General features: G+C 48.7%; 1 protein-coding gene across 1 annotated transcript in view; it reads right to left on the minus strand.

The window, feature by feature from the left end:
• LOC139250220 (uncharacterized) overlaps positions 1 to 13,463 on the minus strand; it is a gene marked incomplete at its 5' end in the record, with an annotated part of 267,845 nt that extends 254,382 nt beyond the window's left edge. The window contains 4 exons of the mRNA XM_070872713.1: positions 2,919 to 2,966; positions 4,686 to 4,721; positions 5,050 to 5,125; positions 13,384 to 13,463. Of these exons, the coding sequence (XP_070728814.1) occupies positions 2,919 to 2,966; positions 4,686 to 4,721; positions 5,050 to 5,125; positions 13,384 to 13,463 (240 nt within the window). The remainder of the gene's footprint in view (positions 1 to 2,918; positions 2,967 to 4,685; positions 4,722 to 5,049; positions 5,126 to 13,383) is intronic.
• Between the last annotated feature and the right edge of the window lie 6,370 nt (positions 13,464 to 19,833).

Consider the following 19,833-nt stretch of genomic DNA (forward strand, 5'->3'; position numbering starts at 1 on the left):
GCGTGGTACCGACTTGAGTAGGCTCTTCATGTTTCTCTGGAAGATCGCTGCAGCCGACCGAATTCCAAAAGGGCATTTGTTGTAGATGAACAGTCCCTTGTGCATGTTGATGCAGATGAGGCCCTTCAAAGACTCCTCCAGCTCCTGCGTCATGTAGGCCGAAGTGAGGTCAAGCTTGGTGAACGTCTTGCCTCCTGCCAGCGTCGTAAATAGGTCGTCTGCCTTAGGTAGCGGGTATTGGTCCTGTAGTGAGAAACGATTAATAGTTACTTTATAATCACCGCAAATTCTAACCGTGCCATCACTTTTGAGTACTGGATCAATCGGGCTGGCCCACTCGCTGAATTACACTGGGGAGATGATGCCCTCGCGTTGCAGCCTGTCCAGCTCGATTTCCACTCTCTCCCTCATCATGTGAGGTACCGTTCACACATTGTGGTGAATGGGTCGTGCCTCTGGGACCAAGTGGATCCGCACCTTCGCCCCGGAAAAGTTTCCAATGCCTGGCTCAAAAAAGGAAGGAAATTTGTGAAGAACCTGGGTACATGAGGCCTCATCGACATGTGATAGCGCTCAGATGTCATCCCAGTTCCAGCGGATTTTGCCCAGCCAGCTCCTTCCAAGCAGTGTGGGGCCATCGCCCGGGACAATCCAGAATGGCAGTTCATGCACCGTGCCCTCGTAGGTGACCTTGACCATGGCGCTGCCCAGGACAGTGATGAGCTTTTTGGTGTACGTTCTGAGTTTTGTGTGGATGGGGCTCAGGGCTAGTCTGAATGCCTTGTTGCACCAGTCTCTCAAACATCTTTTTATGCATGATGGATTGGCTAGCGCCAGTGGCCAGTTCCATGGCTACGGGTAAGGCATTCAATTTTATGTCTCTGAGGCTTGAAATTGCTTTGAGCCACGTGGTGGTTAGCAGGTTTTGCAGAGCTTGCAGCTCGTCTGCAAGCTCATTGGAGGTGCCCCATTGTTCCACAGCTCTTGCAAACATACCTTTTGAAACAGCATGAATAGGCTGAATGGAAGCCTCCACAACGCCAACAAGGTGTGAATTGCCTTGCATTTATCTTTTGTTGCGGACTCTGAGTCATCTGGGTCACCTGAGGCCTGCTGGCAGTTGCAGACTCGCGGTTTCTGCCCTGTACATTTCTGCTCACAAACACAGTTCCAGTTAACTTCTGAACATTGCTAGCACTTGTGTGCTGAGAGAGTTGTTTGGTGTTATCACTGGTGGACATAAATGCCTGTGCTATCGCAGTGGCCTTACTGAGGGTCGGTGTCTCTACAGTCAAACGTTTTCATAGGATGGTCTCGTGCCCAATGCCCAGTACAAAAAAGTCTCTGAGCATTTGCTCCAAATAGCCATCAAACTCACATTGTCCTGCAAGTCGCTTTAGCTCGGCTACGTAGCTCGCCACTTCCTGACCTTCAGATCGCTGGTACGTATAGAACCGATACCTCGCCATCTGCACGCTCTCCCTCGGGTTAAGATGCTCCCGAACCAGTGTACACAGCTCCTCATACGACTTATCTGTGAGTTTCACCGGAGCCAGAAGATTGTTCATGAGGCTGTAGGTCGGTGTCCTGTAGACCGTGTCCTTTTTGCAGCGCTTCCTTCTCCGTCCAGCTCGTTGGCTACAAAGTACTGGTCTAGCCGTTCGACATAGGCTTCCCAGTCCTCACCCTCCAAGAACTTCTCCAAGATGCCCACAGTTTGCTGCATCTTTGTGTTGGATTCGTGTACTCATTGCCAGTTGTTGTGTTCCTAACACAGATGAGACTGCACACAGGGAGGTTCAAGTAACATTGACCTCAGTCTTTATTAAGACACTCCAGAGTGAGGAATAGGTCTTAGGGGCCGGCTTATATACAGTGATCCCAAGGGATGCTGGGATCCCTTGCGACTCCGGGGGATGCGCTCCCTGGTGGCGGAACATGGGAGCGCATGCTTTAAAGATGAGTTTAGCAAGGTAACAGAGGGAGAGAGAGAAAGATTCAGAGAGAGTGTGATGGAAAGACAGAGAGGGTGAGAGAGGAGAAGGAGGAGGAGGAATGGAAGGAGGAGGGGAATGAGGGTGAAGAAGGGAAGGATGAAGAGGAAGGGAAGCAGGAGGGGAATGAAGTGGAGGGGGAGGAAGGGTGAGCGGAAGGAAAAGGAGAGGAGGTGGAGGGAGGAGGAGGAGAAAGGGAGGAGAGGAAGAAGGAGCGGAGAAGGAAGGGAGGAGGGGAAGGAAGAAGAGGATGAGGGATTGGGGGGGAGGTGGGAAGGGAGGAGATGGAGGGAGGAGAAGGGGAGGAAAAGGCGAAGGAGGGGTTGGGGAAGGAAGGAGGGGGAAAGAGGGTGAATGGGAAGGGGGTATGAGGAGGAGGGGAGGAGAGGAGGAGGAGGAAGAGGGAACAAGGAAGAGAGAGGTGGGGAATGGAGGAAGGAGAGGAGGGGAGGAGGGTGAGGATGGGGAGGAGAGGAAAGGGTGAGTAGAGTTGAAAGGGAGGAGGTGGAGGAAGAGAAGGGGAAGGATGAGGGGGATGGAGAAAGGAAGGAGGTGCAGGGAAGGAATGTGGTGGAGGAGGAGGGGAGGGGGTGATGGAGAGGAGGTGGAGGAGAACGGGGACGAGGGAACGGGGAGGGGAGAACGGGGAGAAGGAGGGGAGGAGAACGTAAATGGGATAAAGGGCATAGAGAAAACTGGGAGAAGGAGGGAGGGGAGAGGGAGAAGAGAGGAACGAGGGAGAGGAGGAACGAGGGAGAGGAGGAGGAGGGGATGGGGGAACGGGGAGTGGAGAATGGTGAGGAGGAGGGAGGGGGAGAGGAAGAGGAGGGGAACGAGGGAGAGTAAGAGCAGGAAGGGTAGGAGGAGGAAGACAATGGGGATGGGGAAAAGGGGAGGAGGAGGGAGCGTGAGTTTGTGGCCTACCTTCGGAGGCTGCGGCAGGGAACATCTCTGCTCCTCCAGTCGAGTACCCTGGGGAATAGATTGCAAAACCAACATAACAATCCACGTATTGAAAACTCCCCGGGATGTTCATTCTCGGAAGGGTGGGCTGACCGTCCCCTCTGACCTCACCCGCCCAGAACCAACCCCCGCAACCAACAACTCGCGCACCCCCAAAAATATCTCCATACAATCACCCTCCCCCTCTCCCCAAACCACTCACCCACTCTCCTCCCGAGGGTAACACTCAATCAGTCATTCTCCTCCACAGACTGGGCCTCAGTTCCGCCTGCCCCAATATGACTCTGGCAGGGATTTACCAACCCCTCATATCCCTCTATCAGCTCCCGCTCATTCCCCCCGGTCCCCCTCCCCATGCACAACCCTCAAACGTGCCCCTGATTCCTGTCCAGTGACCCCTGGGTTAGGGAGGGGGGTGAATCAGCCCGGGTTCCTGCTCCTGATCCCTGTCCAGTGACCTCTGGATTAGGGAGGGGGGTGAATCAGCCCGGGTTCCTGCTCCTGATCCCTGTCCAGTGACCCCCTGGGTTATTGAGACGGTGAATCAGCCCGGGTTCATAAGAACATAAGAAATAGGAACAGGAGTAGGCCATACGGCCCCTCGATCCTGCTCCGCCATTCAATAAGATCATGGCTGATCTGATCTTCGACTCAGGTCCACTTCCCCACCTGCTCCCCAAATCCCCTTATTCCCGTTTCGTTTAAGAAACTGTCTATTTCTGTCTTAAATTTATTCAATGTCCCAGCTTCCACAGCTCTCTGAGGCAGCGAATTCCATAGATTTACAACCTTCTGAGAGATGAAATTCCTCCTCATCTCAGTTTTAAATGGGCGGCCCCTTATTCTAAGATTATGCCCCCTAGTTCTAGTCTCCCCCATCAGTGGAAACATCCTCTCTGCATCCACCTTGTCAAGCCCCCTCATAATCTTATACGTTTCGATAAGATCACCTCTCATTTTTCTGAATTCCAATGAGTAGAGGCCCAACCTACTCAACCTTTCCTCATAAAGTCAACCCCCTCATCCCCAGAATCAACCAAGTGAAGCTTCTCTGAACTGCCTCCAAAGTAAGTATATCCTTTCGTAAATATGGAAAGCAAAACGGCATGCAGTATTCCAGGTGTGGCCTCACCAGTACCCTGTATAATTGTAGCAAGACTTCCCTGCTTTTATACTCCATTCCTTTGCAATAAAGGCCAAGATACTATTGGCCTTCCTGATCACTTGCTGTACCTGCATACTAACCTGTTGTGTTTCATGCACAAGTACCCCCAGGTCCCGCTGTACTGCAGCACTTTGCAATCTTTCTCCATTTAAATAATAACTTGCTCTTTGATTTTTTTCTGCCAAAGTGCAGGACCTCACACTTTCCAACATTATATCTGCCAAATTTTTGCCCACTCACTTAGCATGTCTATGTCCTTTTGCAGTTTTTTGTGTCCTCCTCACACATTGCTTTTCCTCCCATCTTTGTATCGTCAGCAAACTTGGCTACGTTACACTCGGTCCCTTCTTCCAAGTCGTTAATATAGATTGTAAATAGTTGGGATCTCAGCACTGATCCCTACGGCACCCCACTAGTTACTGTTTGCCAACCAGACAATGAACCATTTATCCCGACTCTCTGTTTTCTGTTAGTTAGCCAATCCACTATCCATGCTAATATATTACCCCCAACTGCTTTTGATCCCTGTCCAGTGACCCCTGGGTTAGGGAGCACTGAATCACCTGCAGTTTCTCAATGAATTCAAACAAATCTTCATTCTGTGGAAAGAAAGAAATCAGGTGGTTACAACCTGAGGTATGTCAGAGTGTTACTGTGAGAAGTGTGGGGTATATCAGTGTTACAGTGAGGAGTGTGGGGTACATCAGTGTTACAGTGAAGCGTGTGGGATATATCAGTGTTACAGTGAGGGGTGTGGGGTATATCAGTGTTACAGTGAGTGGTGTGGGGTATATCAGTGTTACAGTGAGGGGTGTGGGGTATATCAGTGTGTTACAGTGAAGCGTGTGGGATATATCAGTGTTACAGTGAGGGGTGCGGGGTATATCAGTGTTACAGTGAGGGGTGCAGAGTATATCAGAGTGTCACCTTTTGGTTGTAGTAGAGGTTGTGTCCTGATGGGATCTCGATGCCAATCTCTTCCAGTGACTGCACATGTCTGCGTCTGTAATTATCGAGAGTTTAGTGTGGTACCTTAGGCCTGTCACACACTGAACCATAGTCGCAACTTAACCAATGTGTGACAATTAGTGAGATGCATGGATAGAGAGGGAGAGAGAGAGAGTGAAACAGTGGGTGTGGGAGGCAGAGAGGGAGAGAGAGACTGTGTAAGAGGGAGCCAGAGAGGGAGAGAATGAGCGAGAGAGGATGAGAGAGAATGAGAGAGACCGACAATGAGAGAGGGAGACGGGGAGAGCGAGAGAGAGAGAAAGAAAGAGAGAGACAGACACTGGGAGAGGGATGCAGCGAGAGAGAAAGACAGTGGGAGACAGAGAGGTAGAGAATGAGCGAGCGAGGGAGGGTGACAGAGAGAGAATGAGAGACCGAGAGAGAGAGAGACAGAGTGGGAGAGGGAGGCAGAAAGCAAGAGAGAGGGACTGCGAGAGAATGAGAAAGGAAGAGAGAGGCAGGTAAAAAAGAAAGAGAACAGAGAGAGGGAGAGCGTGAGAGACAGAAACAGAGAGTGGGAGAGAAAGAGACAAGGTAGCGAGAGACAGAGAGAGGAAGAGCGTGAGCGACAGAGAGGGAAAGAGTGAGTGTGAGAGACTGAGAGACAGATAGAGAGGGAGAGAGATATGAAGAAAAGGACAGACATGTTGAAAACAAGATTCACTCACTGGGCGTTTGCTGAACAAGTAAAAAATTTGTCGACATCGAGAAAAAGAATCTTTGGCAAGGTAAAAAATCGCTTTCAGGGATTAGAATTTAATCATTTCTCTCTCTATATGACTGTCGCCCCGCTATCTGTTACCCTGTATATAATATAACCCCCCGAACCCTCGATGTGATTCTCTCCGCACTGTTACCCTGTATATAATATAACCCCCGAACCCCTCGATGTGATTCTATCCGCACTGTTACCCTGTATAAAATATAACCCCCAAACCCCTCGATGTGATTCTCTCCCCACTGTTACCCTGTATATAATATAACCCCGAACCCCTCAATGTGATTCTCTCCCCACTGTTACCCTGTATATAATATAACCCCCGAACCCCTCGGTGATTCTCCCCCCACTGTTACCCTGTATATAATATAACCCCCGAACCCCTCGATGTGATTCTCCCCCCACTGTTACCCTGTATATAATATAACCCCCGGAACCCTCGATGTGATTCTCTCCCCACTGTTATCCTGTATATAATATAACCCCCGAACCCCTCGATGTGATTCTCTCCCCACTGTTACCCTGTATATAATATAATCCCCGAACCCCTCGATGTGATTCTCCCCCCACTGTTACCCTGTATATAATATAACCCCGAACCCCTCGATGTGATTCTCTCCCCACTGTTACCCTGTATATAATATAACCCCCGAACCCCTCGATGTGATTCTCTCCCCACTGTTACCCTGTATATATAATCGCCGAACCCCTCGATGTGATTCTCTCCCCACTGTTACCCTGTATATATAATCGCCGAACCCCTCGATGTGATTCTCTCCCCACTGTTACCCTGTATATAATATAACCCCCGAACCCCTCGATGTGATTCTCTCCCCACTGTTACCCTGTATATAATATAACCCCCGAACCCCTCGATGTGATTCTCTCCCCACTGTTACCCTGTATATAATATAACCCCCGAACCCCTCGATGTGATTCTCTCCCCACTGTTACCCTGTATATAATATAACCCCCGAACCCCTCGATGTGATTCTCCCCCCACTGTTACCCTGTATATAATATAACCCCCGAACCCCTCGATGTGATTCTCTCCCCACTGTTACCCTGTATATAATATAACCCCCGAACCCCTCGATGTGATTCTCTCCGCACTGTTACCCTGTATATAATGTAACCCCCCCGAACCCCTCGATGTGATTCTCTCCCCACTGTTACCCTGTATATAATATAACCCCCGAACCCCTCGATGTGATTCTCCCCCCACTGTTACCCTGTATATAATATAACCCCCAAACCCCTCGATGTGATTCTATCCGCACTGTTACCCTGTATAAAATATAACCCCCGAACCCCTCGATGTGATTCTCCCCCCACTGTTACCCTGTATATAATATAACCCCCAAACCCCTCGATGTGATTCTATCCGCACTGTTACCCTGTATATAATATAACCCCCGAACCCTCGATGTGATTCTCTCCCCACTGTTACCCTGTATATATAATCCCCGAACCCCTCGATGTGATTCTCTTCCCACTGTTACCCTGTATATAATATAATCCCCGAACCCCTCGATGTGATTCTCTCCCCACTGTTACCCTGTATATAATATAACCCCCGAACCACTCGATGTGATTCTCTCTGACTGTTACCCTGTATATAATATAACCCCCGAACCCCTCGATGTGATTCTCTCCCCACTGTTACCCTGTATATAATATAACCCCCGAACCCTCGATGTGATTCTCTCCCCACTGTTACCCTGTATATAATATAACCCCCGAACCCCTCGATGTGATTCTCTCCCCACTGTTACCCTGTATATGATATAACCCCCGAACCCCTCGATGTGATTCTCCCCCCACTGTTACCCTGTATATAATATAACCCCGAACCCCTCGATGTGATTCTCTCCCCACTGTTATCCTGTATATAATATAACCCCCGAACCCCTCGATGTGATTCTCTCCCCACTGTTACCCTGTATATAATATAACCCTCCGAACCCCTCGATGTGATTCTCTCCCCACTGTTACCCTGTATATAATATAACCCCCGAACCCCTCGATGTGATTCTCTCTGACTGTTACCCTGTATATAATATAACCCCCGAACCCCTCGATGTGATTCTCTCCCCACTGTTACCCTGTATATAATATAACCCCCGAAGCCCTCGATGTGATTCTCTCCCCACTGTTACACTGTGTATATAACCCCCGAAGCCCTCGATGTGATTCTCTCCCCACTGTTACCCTGTATATAATATAACCCCCCGAACCCCTCGATGTGATTCTCTCCCCACTGTTACCCTGTATATAATATAATCCCCGAACCCCTCGATGTGATTCTCTCCCCATTGTTACCCTGTATATAATATAACCCCCCGAACCCCTCGATGTGATTCTCTCCCCACTGTTACCCTGTATATAATATAACCCCCCGAACCCCTCGATGTGATTCTCTCCCCACTGTTACCCTGTATATGATATAACCCCCAAACCCCTCGATGTGATTCTCCCCCCACTGTTACCCTGTATATAATATAACCCCCCGAACCCCTCGATGTGATTCTCTCCCCACTGTTACCCTGTATATGATATAACCCCCGAACCCCTCGATGTGATTCTCTCCCCACTGTTATCCTGTATATAATATAACCCCCGAACCCCTCGATGTGATTCTCTCCCCACTGTTATCCTGTATATAATATAACCCCCGCACCCCTCGATGTGATTCTCCCCCCACTGTTACCCTGAATATAATATAACCCCCCGAACCCCTCGATGTGATTCTCTCCCCACTGTTACCCTGTATATAATATAACCCCCCGAACCCTCGATGTGATTCTCTCCCCACTGTTACCCTGTATATAATATAACCCCCAAACCCCTCGATGTGATTCTATCCGCACTGTTACCCTGTATAAAATATAACCCCCGAACCCCTCGATGTGATTCTCCCCCCACTGTTACCCTGTATATAATATAACCCCCAAACCCCTCGATGTGATTCTATCCGCACTGTTACCCTGTATATAATATAACCCCCGAACCCTCGATGTGATTCTCTCCCCACTGTTACCCTGTATATATAATCCCCGAACCCCTCGATGTGATTCTCTCCCCACTGTTACCCTGTATATAATATAATCCCCGAACCCCTCGATGTGATTCTCTCCCCACTGTTACCCTGTATATAATATAACCCCCGAACCACTCGATGTGATTCTCTCTGACTGTTACCCTGTATATAATATAACCCCCGAACCCCTCGATGTGATTCTCTCCCCACTGTTACCCTGTATATAATATAACCCCCGAACCCTCGATGTGATTCTCTCTCCACTGTTACCCTGTATATAATATAACCCCCGAACCCCTCGATGTGATTCTCTCCCCACTGTTACCCTGTATATGATATAACCCCCGAACCCCTCGATGTGATTCTCCCCCCACTGTTACCCTGTATATAATATAACCCCGAACCCCTCGATGTGATTCTCTCCCCACTGTTATCCTGTATATAATATAACCCCCGAACCCCTCGATGTGATTCTCTCCCCACTGTTACCCTGTATATAATATAACCCTCCGAACCCCTCGATGTGATTCTCTCCCCACTGTTACCCTGTATATAATATAACCCCCGAACCCCTCGATGTGATTCTCTCTGACTGTTACCCTGTATATAATATAACCCCCGAACCCCTCGATGTGATTCTCTCCCCACTGTTACCCTGTATATAATATAACCCCCGAAGCCCTCGATGTGATTCTCTCCCCACCGTTACACTGTGTATATAACCCCCGAACCCTCGATGTGATTCTCTCCCCACTGTTACCCTGTATATAATATAACCCCCAAACCCCTCGATGTGATTCTATCCGCACTGTTACCCTGTATAAAATATAACCCCCGAACCCCTCGATGTGATTCTCCCCCCACTGTTACCCTGTATATAATATAACCCCCAAACCCCTCGATGTGATTCTATCCGCACTGTTACCCTGTATATAATATAACCCCCGAACCCTCGATGTGATTCTCTCCCCACTGTTACCCTGTATATATAATCCCCGAACCCCTCGATGTGATTCTCTCCCCACTGTTACCCTGTATATAATATAATCCCCGAACCCCTCGATGTGATTCTCTCCCCACTGTTACCCTGTATATAATATAACCCCCGAACCACTCGATGTGATTCTCTCTGACTGTTACCCTGTATATAATATAACCCCCGAACCCCTCGATGTGATTCTCTCCCCACTGTTACCCTGTATATAATATAACCCCCGAACCCTCGATGTGATTCTCTCCCCACTGTTACCCTGTATATAATATAACCCCCGAACCCCTCGATGTGATTCTCTCCCCACTGTTACCCTGTATATGATATAACCCCCGAACCCCTCGATGTGATTCTCCCCCCACTGTTACCCTGTATATAATATAACCCCGAACCCCTCGATGTGATTCTCTCCCCACTGTTATCCTGTATATAATATAACCCCCGAACCCCTCGATGTGATTCTCTCCCCACTGTTACCCTGTATATAATATAACCCTCCGAACCCCTCGATGTGATTCTCTCCCCACTGTTACCCTGTATATAATATAACCCCCGAACCCCTCGATGTGATTCTCTCTGACTGTTACCCTGTATATAATATAACCCCCGAACCCCTCGATGTGATTCTCTCCCCACTGTTACCCTGTATATAATATAACCCCCGAAGCCCTCGATGTGATTCTCTCCCCACTGTTACACTGTGTATATAACCCCCGAAGCCCTCGATGTGATTCTCTCCCCACTGTTACCCTGTATATAATATAACCCCCCGAACCCCTCGATGTGATTCTCTCCCCACTGTTACCCTGTATATAATTATAATCCCCGAACCCCTCGATGTGATTCTCTCCCCATTGTTACCCTGTATATAATATAACCCCCCGAACCCCTCGATGTGATTCTCTCCCCACTGTTACCCTGTATATAATATAACCCCCCGAACCCCTCGATGTGATTCTCTCCCCACTGTTACCCTGTATATGATATAACCCCCAAACCCCTCGATGTGATTCTCCCCCCACTGTTACCCTGTATATAATATAACCCCCCGAACCCCTCGATGTGATTCTCCCCCCACTGTTACCCTGTATATAATATAACCCCCCGAACCCCTCGATGTGATTCTCCCCCCACTGTTACCCTGTATATGATATAACCCCCAAACCCCTCGATGTGATTCTCCCCCCACTGTTACCCTGTATATAATATAACCCCCGAACCCCTCGATGTGATTCTCTCCCCACTGTTATCCTGTATATAATATAACCCCCGAACCCCTCGATGTGATTCTCTCCCCACTGTTATCCTGTATATAATATAACCCCCGCACCCCTCGATGTGATTCTCCCCCCACTGTTACCCTGAATATAATATAACCCCCCGAACCCCTCGATGTGATTCTCTCCCCACTGTTACCCTGTATATAATATAACCCCCCGAACCCTCGATGTGATTCTCTCCCCACTGTTACCCTGTATATAATATAACCCCCCAAACCCCTCGATGTGATTCTCCCCCCACTGTTACCCTGTATATAATATAACCCCCCGAACCCCTCGATGTGATTCTCCCCCCACTGTTACCCTGTATATAATATAACCCCCGAACCCCTCGATGTGATTCTCTCCCCACTGTTACCCTGTATATAATATAACCCCCAAACCCCTCGATGTGATTCTCTCCCCACTGTTACCCTGTATATAATATAACCCCCGAACCCCTCGATGTGATTCTCTCCCCACTGTTACCCTGTATATAATATAACTCCCGAACCCCTCAATGTGATTCTCTCCCCACTGTTACCCTGTATATAATATAACTCGCGAACCCCTCGATGTGATTCTCTCTCCACTGTTACCCTGTATATAATGTAACCCCCCCGATCCCCTCGATGTGATTCTCTCCCCACTGTTACCCTGTATATAATATAACCCCCCGAACCCTCGATGTGATTCTCTCCCCACTGTTACCCTGTATATAATATAACCCCCCAAACCCCTCGATGTGATTCTCCCCCCACTGTTACCCTGTATATAATATAACCCCCCGAACCCCTCGATGTGATTCTCCCCCCACTGTTACACTGTGTATATAACCCCCGAACCCCTCGATGTGATTCTCTCCCCACTGTTACCCTGTATATAATATAACCCCCAAACCCCTCGATGTGATTCTCTCCCCACTGTTACCCTGTATATAATATAACCCCCGAACCCCTCGATGTGATTCTCTCCCCACTGTTACCCTGTATATAATATAACCCCCGAACCCCTCGATGTGATTCTCTCCCCACTCTTACCCTGTATATAATATAACCCCGAACCCCTCGATGTGATTCTCTCCCCGCTGTTACCCTGTATATAATATAACCCCTGAACCCCTCGATGTGATTCTCTCCCCACTGTTACCCTGTATATAATATAACTCCCGAACCCCTCGATGTGATTCTCTCCCCACTGTTACCCTGTATATAATGTAACCCCCCCGATCCCCTCGATGTGATTCACTCCCCACTGTTACCCTGTATATATAACTCCCCGAACCCCTCGATGTGATTCTCTCCCCACTGTTACCCTGTATATAATATAACCCCCGAACTCCTCGATGTGATTCTCCCCCCACTGTTACACTGTGTATATAACCCCCGAACCCTTCGATGTGGTTCTCTCCCAGCTCTCTGTTTCCCATGTGTAAAATCTAACCCCCCCGCCCACCATCCCGCACCTCTCGTTGTGAACAGACTATAATTGGGTGCCAGCCTCCCCGATCGCTGTCTGTCTGGGGCAGGGATAAGTGTCCGAGAGACTCACCCACTAAGTATTGCTGTGTTCGAGCTACGTTTCCTGAACATAGTGCCTTGCGTTTGAAGTCTCCGTCGGTGGGACAAGGACCAAGTTTTAGTGTCGGTGGAGCCCGGCTCAATGAAGCGAGAAGCTGGTTTCTCTCGATATCTCTCGCCGCTTTCCTCTACTTTGGAGATGCTGCCACCGGACCCCTCCACGCTACACGTTTGCCTGCGTCTCTGATCCGTTCCCCCACCCACCCCCCCCCGCCGCCGGATGTGCTTTTCTCCAGGCTGCAGCCCATGGAGAGTCCGGCGGGGGTCCCTGCCTTGTGACAGAAGGCTGATGGTGTGAGCAGAGCACAGATCATGGGTCTCCTCAGAGTACAACTCAACACATGATTTAACAGGTGCCTCTCCACTGGGAGAGGGAAACAAAGAGAAAGAGACACAGAGACAGAGAGAGAGAGACAGACAGACAGAGAGAGAGCGACAAAGAGACAGAGAGAGAGAGAGACAGAGAGAAAGAGACTGAATAAGAGCGAGACTCTCTCTCTCTGTCTCTCTCTCTCTATCTGTAGCTGTCCCTCTCACTTTCTCTCTGTATCTCTCTCTCTCGCTATGACTGTCTCACTCTCACTCTCCCTCTCTCTCTCTCTCTCTCTCACATTGTCTCTCTCTCCACACACACTAATCCCCTGCTGCCGCCTGCTCTCACTGACCTTTCTCTGAGTGACAGTAAAGCAGCTGATCTCCGGCTGCAAAGCCCGCAGCCCACAGCTTCCCGCCAAGCCGCAGCACATCAAACGTGGAAGAGCAGAGTTCGAACTGCAGGATCCCAATCCCAGGGCTGCCTCTCCGCCAACACCCCCAAACCCCCAAACCCCCAGGGACTGAGGGAGGGAGTGGGGATCACACAAAAACATAAAATAAAATTGTAAAAACACATTTTATTATTAAACTACGGTAAGTCTATTTTAAACCATAATTTTAAAAACTTTTTTTTTTAATCGTAAAAATATAATTTTTTAAAATACATAAATTACTTTAATTTAAATTAATAAAAATATGTAGTGTATTTTTTCTATTTAATGTGTGTGTTTGCGGGTGGGGAGGGGGTTCTCAATATTGGGAACTCCAACATACGGAGTTACGAATGAGAAGATACTTTACCGTGATTGGCTGCCCAGACCATGTGACTGCAGCTCCAGCCCTGCGCATACCCTAACGGGCAGGTGCTACGAAGCGCAGTCAGTGAAGGCCTCAGGACCGGGAACTCGCATGGACGCAGCAGGAACAGGTAGGTGCGTGACCGGGATTTCTGGGCCAGTGTATAATCAGAATTTGTCAATTCCTGACAGAACTGTTGCTCAGCACCAGCAGCAAGTGTTTTGTGGGTCCGGAGAATTTTTATAACACGGGAGGGGGGGGCCTCAGAAGCAGAAAGGTGAAGAACCCCAGTTGTAAGGTGCCAGTTTCTCAGGATCTCTAATCAGTGACTCATCATCATCATAAGGCAGTCCCTCAGAGTCGAGGAAGACTTGCTTCCACACTTAAAGTGAATTCTCAGGCGACTGAACAGTCCAATACGGAAATTACAGTCTCTGTCACAGGTGGGACAGACAGTGGTTGGAGGAAAGGGTGGGTGGGGAGTCTGGTTTGCCGCACGCTCCTTCCGCTGCCTGCGCTTGCTTTTTGCATGCTCTCGGCGACGAGACTTGACCTGCTCAGCGCCCTCCCGGATGCACTTCCTCCACTTAGGGCGGTCTTTGGCCAGGGACTCCCAGGTGTCGGTGGGGATGTTGCAGTTTATCAAGGAGGGTGTCCCTGAAACGTTTCCTCTGCCCACCTGGGGCTCGCTTGCCGTGTAGGAGCTCCAAGTAGAGCGCTTGCTTTGGGAGTCTTGTGTCAGGCATGCGAACTATGTGGCCCGCCCAACGGAGTTGGTCGAGTGTGGTCAGTGCTTCGATGCTGGGGATGTTGGCCTGATCGAGGACACTCATGTTGGTGCATCTGTCCTCCCGGGGGAATTGCAGGATCTTGCAGAGGCAGCATTGGTGGTATTTCTCCAACGATTTGAGGTGCCGACTGTATCTGGTCCACGTCTCTGAGCCACACAGGAAGGCCGGGATTACTACAGCCCTGTAGACCATGAGCTTGATGCCAGATTTGAGGGCCTGGTCTTCGAACAGTCTTTTCCTCAGGCGGCCGAAGGCTGCGCTGGCGCACTGGGGCGGTGTTGAACCTCGTCATCGATGTCTGTCCTTGCTGATAGTAGGCTCCCATGGGTCTGGGTGTACGCAACTCTTAGTTTGGGTCCCATTTTCCCTGCTTTTCTACATAGGAACATAAGAAAGAGGAGCAAGAGTCGGCCATACGGCCCCTCGAGCCTGATCTGCCATTTAATACGATCATTTCTGATCTGATCATGGACTAAGCTCCACTTCCCTGCCCGGTCCCCATAACCCCTTATTCCCTTATCGGTTAAGAAACTGTCTATTTCTGTCTTAAATTTATTCAATGACCCGGCTTCTACAGCTACCTGAGGCAGCGAATTCCACAGAGTTACAACCCTCTGAGAAGAAATTCCCCCACATCTCAGTTTTAAATAGGTGTCCTCTTATTCTAAGATTATGCTCCATAGTGCTAGTCTCCCCCATCAGTGGAAATAACCTCTCTGCATCCACCTTGTCAAGCCCCCTCATAAGATCATCTCTCATTCTTCTGAATTCCAATGAGTAGAGGCCCAACCTCCTCAACCTTTCCTCATAAGTCAACCCCCTCATCGCCGGAATCAACCGAGTGAACCTTCTCTAAACTGCCTCCAAAGCAAGTATATCCTTTTGTAAATTTGGAAACCAAAACTGCACGCAGTACTCCAGGTGTGGCCTCACCAATACCCTGTATAACTGTCACAAGACTTCTCTGCTTTTATACTCCATCCCCTTTGCAGTAAAGGCCAAGATTCCATTGGCCTTCCTGATCACTTGCTGTACCTGCATACTTACCTTTTGTGTTTCATACACAAGTACCCCCAGGTCCCGCTATACTGCAGCACTTTGCAATATTTCTCCATTTAAATAATAACTTGCTCTTCGATTTTTTTCTGCCAATGTGGATAACCTCAAACTTTTCAACATTATACACCATCTTCCAAATTTTTGCTCACTCACTTAGCCTGTCTATGTCCTTTTGCAGGTTTTTTGTGTCCTCCTCACAGATTGCTTTTCCTCCCATCTTTTCTGTGTCCTTTCTTCCACGTTCTGCATCGTCCTCTGCTGTGCCAAGTGCGACAGGCGAACGTGGGCATTAAATGTGCCACGTTTGATATTGGGCCCATTTGATTTGGCAAAAGGGAGGGTCAGAAAATCTGATACTGAAAAGCAAATGACATATTGTATTTTACTGTTATCAACGAGATCATCAAAGAGTCAAAGTGTTCCTTTCTTTCAAGGAGCTGGACTATTAATCAACCACGGGGACAGTCCCTGGGCACTGCAAGTGCAAAAAAGTTTGTTGCCATTCTCCGCCTGCTCCATGACGACATGTAAGCCGTAATCCTGACCAACGGATCCATCACAGACCCAATCCACACCTCGTCCGGGTCAAGCAGGGCTGCATCATCGCACCAACGCTCTTCTCGATCTTCCTCGCTGCAATGCTCCACCTCACACTCAACAAGCTCTCCGTTGGAGTGGAACTAAATTATAGAACCAATGGGAACCTGTTCAACCTTCATTCTCTCCAGACAGATCCAAGACCGTCCCATTCTCTGTTGTCGAGCTACAGTACACGGACGACGCTTGCGTCTGCGCGCATTCAGAGGCCGAATTCCGAGCCAATGTTAATATCTTCACCGAAGCCTTCGAAAGCATAGGACTTACACTAAACATGCGTAAGACAAAGGTCCTCCACCAACCTGACCCGGCCACACAGCACTGCCCCCCGGTCATCAAGATCCACGGCACGGCCCTGGACAACGTGGACCACTTACCGAGCCTATTACCAGCAAGGGCAGACATCGACGACGAGGTCCAACATCGTCTCCAGTGCGCCAGCGCAGCCTTCAGCTGCCTGAGGAAGAGAATGTTCGAAGACCAGGCCCTCAAATCTGGCACCAAGCTCATGGTCTACAGCTCTGTAGTGATACCCGCCCTCCTGTATGGCTCAGAGACATGGACCATATAAGGTAGATACCTCAAATCATTGGAGAAATACCACCAACGATGTCTCCGCAAGATCCTGCAAATCCCCTGGGAGGACAGACGCACCGACGTTAGCGTCCTCGATCAGGCCAACATCCCCAGCATTGAAGCACTGACCACATTCGAACAGCTCCATTGGACGGGCCACATTGTTTGCATGCCCGACACAAGACTCCCAAAGCAAGCGCTCTACTCGGAGCTCCGACACGGCAAGCGAGCCCCAGGTGGGCAGAGGAAACGTTTCAAGCACACCCTCCTTGATAAAGAGCAACATCCCCACTGGCACCTGGGAGTCCCTGGCCCAAGACCGCCTTAAGTGGAGGAAGAGCATCCGGGAGGGCACTGAGCACCTTGAGTCTCGTCACCGAGAGCATGCAGAAAGCAAGCGCAGGCAGCGGAAGGAGCGTGCGGCAAACCAGACTTCCCACCAACCCTTTCCTCCAACCGCTGTCTGTCCCACCTGTGACAGAGACTGTAATTCCCGTATTGGACGGTTCAGTCACCTGAGAACTCACTTTTAGAGTGGAAGCAAGTCTTCCTCAATTTCGAGGGACTGCCTATGAAGATAACCCTGCTAGCAAGTAGTGATACTTTTAGAGGGTCCCTACGCCTGGGGACCAGAGTCACCTATACCTCACTACATGGGGACAGTGTTGTCATCGGAACATAGGCCCCAATTTTGCCCAGCACTGGGCACCGTTTTTTCAGCACCCAGTGATTTTTCTGGCTAGTTTAAGATTCCCCAATATTGGGGGGTCGGCATCAACTACCAGCCGCAGAAAGTTTGACACAATACATTCTGGCACTGGTGAATGTTGAAAATAGGGCATAGGGCAACTTTCCTCAGTAATTATTTTTCTTTTAAATCGGCGCACAGACGCTAGAAACACCGTTGGAACAAGCCTTACCGACAGTTAAAGAATTCTGCGCTGGCCCACTCCTATCCTCGGCCAAAAGACCTCCCTGACCATTTGAAATGAATCTTATGCAACTTTAAAAATAAATCAAGAGAAACGAAAACTTAGCATTGGTGCCCCTCCTTCGTTGAGAGAGCTGTCGGCAGGCAAATTAAACATACATCTCCACCACTCGCCTTTCCTATCGAAGTTCCAAGTGGCCCGACAGTTTCAGAGTTAATCCTGGAAAGTCCAGGGAAGCCTGCTAAATTCACACGGCTGGCAAAATCGCCAGAAGAAGAGGAGTCTGCTCACCAAAAACATCACGGGCAGCCTTCTCCAAATCCTCCACGCAGCCGCCTCGACGTGCTGCTATCCCAGGCCAAAGGTCCTCCACACAAGACAGTACAACACACTCCTGGCACAGGGAAAGCTTCAGTGATTTTTAATAAAAGACTGGACATTACATTTTCCTTATTAAATATTCCCTTTGAATAAATTTATGGTTTAATACAGTGTTGGAATGCTTAAGTGGATAATAATATATTTCAATGGAGAATAAATTAGTGTAAAAAAATGTCTTTATACAATGCAATAGGGTCTGATCAACCTCAACATTCCCTGGATTCTGGGGAGGTCCCAGCAGATTGGAAAACTGTAAATGTAATGCCCCTATTTAAAAAAGGAGGCAGACAAAAGCAGGCAACTATAGACCAGTTATCCTAACATCTGTGGTTGGGAAAATGTTGGAGTCCATTATTAAAGAAGCAGTAGCAGGACATTTGGAAAAGCAAAATTCGGTCAGGCAGAGTCAGCATGGATTTATGAAGTGGAAGTCATGTTTGACAAATTTGCTGGAATTCTTTGAGGATGTAACGAACATGGTGGATAAAGGGGAACCAGTGGATGTGGTATATTTGGACTTCCAGAAGACATTTGACAAAAAAGGTTACTGCACAAGATAAAAGTTCACGGGGTCGGGGGTAATATATTAGCATGGATAGAGAATTGGCTAACTAACAAAAAACAGAGAGTCGGGATAAATGATTCATTCTCGGGTTGGCAACCAGTAACTAGTGGGGTGCCACAGGGATCAGTGCTGGGGCCTCAACTATTTACAATCTATATTAATGACTTGGAAGAAGGGACCGAGTGTAACGTAGCCAAATTTGCTGACGATACAAAGATGGGAGAAAAAGCAATGTGTGAGGGGGACACAAAAAACCTGCAAAAGGACATAGACAGGCTAAGTGAGTGGGCAAAAATTTGGCAGATGGAGTATAATGTTGGAAAGTGTCAGGTTATGCCCTTTGGCAGAAAAAAAAAATCGAACAGCAAGTTATTATTTAAATGGAGAAAGATTGCAAAGTGCTGCAGTACAGTGGGATCTGGGGGCCCTTGTGCATGAAACACAAAAGGTTAGTATGCAGGTACAGCATGTGATCAGGAAGGCCAATGGAATCTCGGCCTTTATTGCAAAGGAGATGGAGTATAAAAGCAGGGAAGTCTTGCTACAATTATACAGGGTATTGGTGAGGCCACACCTGGAATACTGCGTGCAGTTTTGGTTTCCATATTTAAGGAAGGATATACTTGCTTTGGAGGTAGTTGAGAAGGTTTACTTGGTTGATTCCGGAGATGAGGGGGTTGACTAATGAGGAAAAGTTGAGGAGGTTGGGCCTCTGCTCATTGGAATTCAAAAGAATGAGAGGTGATCTTATCGAAATGTATAAGATTATGAGGGAGCTTAAGAAGGTGGATGCAGAGAGGATGTTTCCACTGATGGGGGAGACTAGAACTAGGGGGCATAATCTTAGAATAAGGGGCCGCCCATTTAAAACTGAGATGAGGAGGAATTTCTTCTCTCAGAGGATTGTAAATCTGTGGAATTCTCTGCCCCAGAGAGCTGTGGAAGCTGGGACATTGAATAAATTTCAGACGGAGAAAGACAGTTTCTTAATCGATAAGGGAATAAGGGGTTATGGGGAGCAGACAGGGAAATGAAGCTGAGTCCATGATCGGATCAGCCAAGATCGTATTAAATGGGGAGCAGGCTTGAGGGGCCATATGG

The sequence above is a fragment of the Pristiophorus japonicus genome, unplaced genomic scaffold (assembly GCF_044704955.1).
Source record: "Pristiophorus japonicus isolate sPriJap1 unplaced genomic scaffold, sPriJap1.hap1 HAP1_SCAFFOLD_351, whole genome shotgun sequence".
Taxonomy (NCBI): domain Eukaryota; kingdom Metazoa; phylum Chordata; class Chondrichthyes; family Pristiophoridae; genus Pristiophorus; species Pristiophorus japonicus.